The sequence below is a fragment of the Juglans microcarpa x Juglans regia genome, chromosome 7S (assembly GCF_004785595.1).
Source record: "Juglans microcarpa x Juglans regia isolate MS1-56 chromosome 7S, Jm3101_v1.0, whole genome shotgun sequence".
NCBI lineage: Eukaryota > Viridiplantae > Streptophyta > Magnoliopsida > Fagales > Juglandaceae > Juglans > Juglans microcarpa x Juglans regia.
The window spans coordinates 21,104,103-21,110,001 of NC_054607.1; the positions used below are offsets into that span (position 1 = coordinate 21,104,103).

Genomic DNA, 5,899 nt, shown 5'->3' on the forward strand with positions numbered 1-5,899 from the left:
ATCTAAAATCATCTTATCTCATATCACCATCCAAACCCACCTAAATCAACAAACAAAACTGAAAGCTAGGTATGCATGCGTATACGTGAAGAATATGATCAGATTTCTATAAATAGCAGGATCAAACTGAGTTCATTGTGTGCTTCAGTTTAGTCGATATCGTTCCTCTTTTTCAGAAGTTATCAAGCTAAAAAGATGCTCTGCTTTACACCTCATGATCTCCTTTTCATTTTACTTCTCCTTGTCATTCTCATTGCAAATAATGCATGCAACCAAGCAGAACTCAACTCTCTCATGTCCTTAAAGGCCAGTACGTCCTCTCCTCCTTTAAATTGGTCTTCGAACGATTGCTGCCACTGGGAAGGTATTTCTTGTGATCACAACGGTCAGGTCACCCATGTTTCGTTGCCTTCTAAAGGCCTAACAGGAAGTGTATCTCCTAATTTTCTTGGAAACCTTATGCATCTCTCTCACCTAAATCTTTCCCACAATTCACTTTCAGGTTCTCTCCCCAGTGGATTCTTTTCATCCTTGAATCAACTCATGATTCTTGATTTAAGCTACAACTATTTAGTTGGAGATGTATCTTTGCTATTTTCATCTAATGGCTCATCTACTCATCATGGTTGGCCTACCTCTACTCAAATAATTGACATGTCTAGCAATCACTTCCATGGTACAATCCAATCATCATTCCTCGAACGAGCTTGGAACTTGATCGAGCTCAATGTCAGCAGCAACAGTTTCCAAGGCCCCATTCCTTCTCATCTTTGCATGAATTCCCGTTCTGTTAGGCTCCTTGATTTCTCTTTCAATGATCATACTGGCCAAATTCCTTTAGGACTAGGAGCATGTTCCAAACTAGAGATTTTCCGAGCAGGCTTTAACTCTCTCTTTGGGTTACTTCCAAATGATCTATATAGTGTGACAGCATTAGAAAAAATCTCTTTACCTTCCAATAATCTTTCCGGACCCATTAGCGATGACATTGCGAACCTAACCAAACTCACCCTCCTTGAGTTGTATGCAAATCGATTGAGCGGCAAGTTACCACCAAATATTGGGAGGCTTTCCAAATTAAAGCACATGCTTCTTCATGCAAACTCCTTCACAGTTCTTTGCCCTCATCATTGATGAATTGCACAAATCTCATCGAATTGAATTTACGAATCAATTTGTTTGAAGGAAATATATCCAACCTTAATTTCTCCGGTTTTCAACAGCTAACTATTCTTGACTTCGGATATAATTGCTTCACTGGTAGCTTTCCAATAAGCTTTCAATCCTGCAAGTCTCTTAGAGCAATTCGACTTTCCCGAAACCAACTAGAGGGGCAAATCCCATCGGAGATTGCTCAACTGAAATATTTATCTTATTTTTCACTTAGTTACAACAGTCTAACCAACATCATGGCGGCAATCAAAATTATGACGCGTTGCAAGAGTCTCGAAATTGTCCTCATTGGAAGCAACTTTCTGCATGAGAGATTGCCGAATGATGTTGACATAGTTGGTTTTGAAAATCTTCGACTCTTGGGTATTGCTACATGCCAACTTACTGGTCAATTGCCTATGTGGCTATCTGGCTATCTATGCTCAAGAAGCTAGAAATTCTGGCACTCAATGGTAATCGTATCACAGGTTCAATTCCAGGTTGGTTGTCGACCCTTCCGAGGCTCAAGTCTTTACAATTGTCTCACAACCTCATATCGGGTGAATTCCCTAAGGAACTTTGTGCATTGCCCACATTAGTATCAGCACAGGTTTATCAACGAGACAATGATTCTTTGCTTTTACCGATTTATTACTTAGAAAATAATGAGGTTCGCCAGTACAGCTCCCTCTCCTACTTTTACCCACGGTTATCGTTAGATAATAATAGTCTTAGTGGCAGTATCCCCATTGAAATTGGACGTTTGAAATTGCTTCGAGCACTACATCTTGGTCATAACAGCTTCACAGGGAACATTCCAGACCAAATATCAGAACTTACAAACTTGGAAGAGCTAGACCTCTCAGCAAATCAGTTATCTGGTGAAATACCAGCATCACTTGCTCGTCTGCATTTCTTGGCTACGTTTAGTGTAGCTAACAATAATCTCCATGGGCGAATACCCTCGGGCACTCAACTCCAAGGTTTTGATACGTCTGCATATGAAGGGAATCTTAGACTTTGCGGCGCCCCACTTCCTCGTTGTGACCATATTACTAATGGCAACGAAGACAAAGACATCCAGAATGAGAAAGATGGACGTACAACTCCATGGTTTCATATTACTGCGATGTTTGGCTTCATTACAGGATTTTGGGCGGTTTGTGGTCCTTTGGCTTTGAATCGTAATTGGAGAGATTCATATTTCCGATACCTGAATAACTTAAAAGACCAACTCTATGGGGCATTTGCAGTGTCTTTGGCTAGAAGGAGGTAATTAGTTTATGATCTTCTTACACAAAAGTCTAGGCAAAGTTTTGTCTTCATGCATGTGTAGCAAAGACCGCATCAGTAGTAATGATGATTCATTTTTCTTTGATACTATAAATAGAATTTGTAATTGAACTATTTTGCCTCTGTACCTGCAAAATCTTTAAAATTACCAAGAACGAGCTGATCAAGCTTGTTTATTTTTTTAATAAACTTGAATAATTAAAAATAAATTAAATTACAACAATTTAATGAAAATTCTTTATATAACTAGTAAATGAAACTATATATTAAAACCTATCCAGTAAGTACTATAGATTCTATAAAACAATTAATAGAATTTAATCACTTGACTACCATATTATAACTTATATGAACTATATTTACTGTATACGCATAAACTAATGTGCATTCTTTCTCTACAATTGCTTGCTCAATGAGATTTATTGAGTCATGTTGAAAAAATTTTCTTTTAGTTTGTCATATGATATTTACAATCTCATAATAAATGTATCTAATTAGGATGTATATTCCTCTAATCTCTAGCACATGATTGTATATATCATTCAACAGCACGTGATTGTCACTTATGATGATTATATAATTCGCGACTTTCTTCTGATCTTTTCTATTTCTACAAATAATTAAGATAGAATCTCCATTGAAAAAATAATAATATTAGAAATAATTAAATTTATCTTTTTCTATTAAATTAAAATTTTGAAACTAGTAGTAATTTCACAATTAAAACCCGCATGGACTTCAGCCTTTCCTTTGTTAATACTCTATACAGGAAGACATATATATGATCAGTTGAACTATTATAAGTCCAATATTAAATGTTAAAACTTTGAAAGCGTATTTTGTGGTTTCTCTTAATTATAATCTAGTTATATTATTAATGCTTATAAATTAGGCTATTCGTCCAAGTTTTTTCTGTGTACAAACTCTACATCAACTACTACCGCGTATTGTCTTGCATGGCCAACTTTTACAAAATCACATGCACGGTCGTTACTCGTAGTGTGACGAATGGAGCCAGGGTGTGCACTTGGTCCATTTGAGATCAGACCATGGTGTACGTGTAATAAATGGATGTGTTTTGGGGTACGAAGGGGTTTTTGACGTGAGTGGTTCTAATAAATGCATTTTGGAAATTGTTGTAAAAATGGACATTTTTGGGGTTTTTTTTTTTTTTGCTTCCATGACTGTTGTGCATTGTTTGTTTGTATAATTTTATGCTTAAATCTCTTCTTTTTCGCTCTAGTGATTTATTTAATGAGATTGTGAAATCTCATTTTGATATTCCTATCTACAGTTCCGTTTCATGGAATCGTAAACTTTGATGCAGATGAGGGGTATGAGAAGGAGGAACCAGCCCCACTTGAGGAGTGATGGCTTGGGACTTTACCCGTTACTTGTTGTTAGACCTTTGTATTCATTTCCTTTATTTTAGTCGGATGACTGTATTAACCTCTTGGAGGACTTTGTTTCGGGTTATATCATTTTTAACCTTTCTGGTACTTACTTTTGACTGCCTTATATTTTTTCGCTGCGTTATTTATGTTGTACACATTTTGCATGTTTGCACACACTTGCAAATGACGATGGGTGTATGATCTGTGTGGTCATCATCCAGGTGTTACGACTTCCACCAAATCACATGTGGGGGGTCAAGGGTGCCACACATTCAGTCTATAGTATGTGTTTCCCCAGCAGTATAATCTGGATCCAACACAGATAAAGGCCACAAATTCCAATTAGAAACCTCTAAACTAACAAATGCATGGCTACCCCGGATTACACCAAATTCATGTTACTCCAATAACCAGATAACTGTATATATAGCTTAACTTGAGGAACCTCCTACTAACTCTAAAAACTATTGCATGTGGAGTATGATGATTAGTTTTATTTGGGTTAGTTCACAACAACTAATTAAAGAAGGTATAAAATATTGATTTATTACACACACAATATCATGTACACGTGCTATGATACATACAGAGTCAATAATGCAATTAATGGAAATATATATTACAAAAAAACAAAATGAACGTTGGAAAGACAGCTTCTATAATCATGGAGATTTGATACGTGGCTAGACTTGAAGCTATGCAAGTGACTTTGAATATGTGAGTAATTTGTCACCAACTGTGGAGAAGTTCTTGGCTATTAATTTGGCATGATTGTTGGGTCATTTAGTTGGAGCACTAATACACCGCCTCAAGTTCAACGAACTAGCAATGATATTGAGCTTGTCCCATAAAATAACAAATTTGGGTGCAACCAATGGCTTAGTGAGAATATCCATGGATTGGTCCATGCCTGAGATAAATTGTACCTTCAGATGACCACGAATAACACGTTCCCGAAAAAAGTAAAAATCAATAGCCACATGCTTGGTGCAAAATGAAAAATGAGATTGACAAAAATGTATGTGGTACCAATATTGTCACGCCATAAAATGGGTGGTTGATGTAGAGAAATGTCAAGATTGTTGAGAAGTCCCTGAAGCCAAATGAGTTCAGTACAACATCAAATCCAAATCTGCTAATTTTGTGTTGTGTTTGTGTTGGATCCACGGGTCATGTCACATATTACCACCCTTAGTAGACCATTGTGCATGTTGGTCATAAGGAGTAAAGGCTTGGATATATTTATGCTGAGAGAGAAAAAAAAAATCATTGTGTTGGAAATGTGCTTTTGCACCTAAAAAGAAATGAAGTTGCCCTAAGTCTTTAATCAGAAGACCAATGCATAGGCTTTGGAGTAGTGTATGCATGACAGTCATGGAGGAACCAATAACAAGTATATCGGCAACATAAACTAAAACATAGAATTCCAGTGAGTGTTAACAATAAATAAAAAGGGAATTGTCTACTTTGGAGGCAACAAAGCCAAGTTCAAGGAGACGGCTACTGATTTTGAAATACCATGAGCATGGGGCTTGTTTAAGGCTGTAGATGGCCTTATGCAGCTTGCACACATAATATGTAGACCTTGCAGTTGGGCCATGAAGACTACTTCAAAGAGATTACCATCCAGAAAGGCATTGGAAACGTCGAACTGTCGAATGAGCCAACATCGAATGACGCTAATGGAGAGAATGAGCCGTATAGTTTGTCGTTTGACTACGACACTGAAAGTCTCACTCTAGTCAAGTATTGGCTGTTGGTGAAACCCTTTGGCCACTAAACGGGCTTTGTGGTACTGGACAGTACCATTGGCATTATACTTCTGGTGGTAGACCTATTTGTTGCCAACGATGTTCATGGTGGAAGTGGCAGGGACAAGTGACCAGGTGCAGTTTCGGAGAAGAGTGTCAAACTCTTTGTTCATGGTTTGCATCCATGCTGAGTCTTTATTCGCAGTGGTGAAACACATTGGTTCGATAGGAGTAGAAGCGAAAATCACCATAAGGGCTTGGCTAGAGTATGGAATGGTACCATCAGTGTACTGTTTGGGACACCAAATT

At 37.5% G+C, this 5,899-nt stretch overlaps 1 protein-coding gene across 2 annotated transcripts; it reads left to right on the plus strand.

The window, feature by feature from the left end:
- Positions 1–158: 158 nt before the first annotated feature.
- LOC121240302 (receptor-like protein 2) lies at positions 159–4,093 on the plus strand. Of its 2 annotated transcripts, none has more exons than XR_005935512.1 (2): positions 159–2,424; positions 3,773–4,082. XR_005935512.1 is itself a non-coding variant. In XM_041137700.1 (2 exons), the coding sequence occupies exons 1-2, from the start codon at positions 1,547–1,549 to the stop codon at positions 3,774–3,776; spliced, it is 882 nt and encodes a 293-aa protein (XP_040993634.1). In that variant the 5' UTR covers positions 159–1,546; the 3' UTR covers positions 3,777–4,093. The 2 variants fall into 2 exon arrangements, 1 of the variants encoding a protein (XP_040993634.1); XM_041137700.1 differs by having other exon boundaries at positions 3,773–4,093.
- The last annotated feature ends 1,806 nt before the right edge of the window (positions 4,094–5,899 follow it).

Excerpts from the sequence above, each read along its gene's own strand:
- LOC121240302 (XM_041137700.1), top strand. The coding sequence starts at position 1,547 with ATGCCAACTTACTGGTCAATTGCCTATGTGGCTATCTGGCTATCTATG.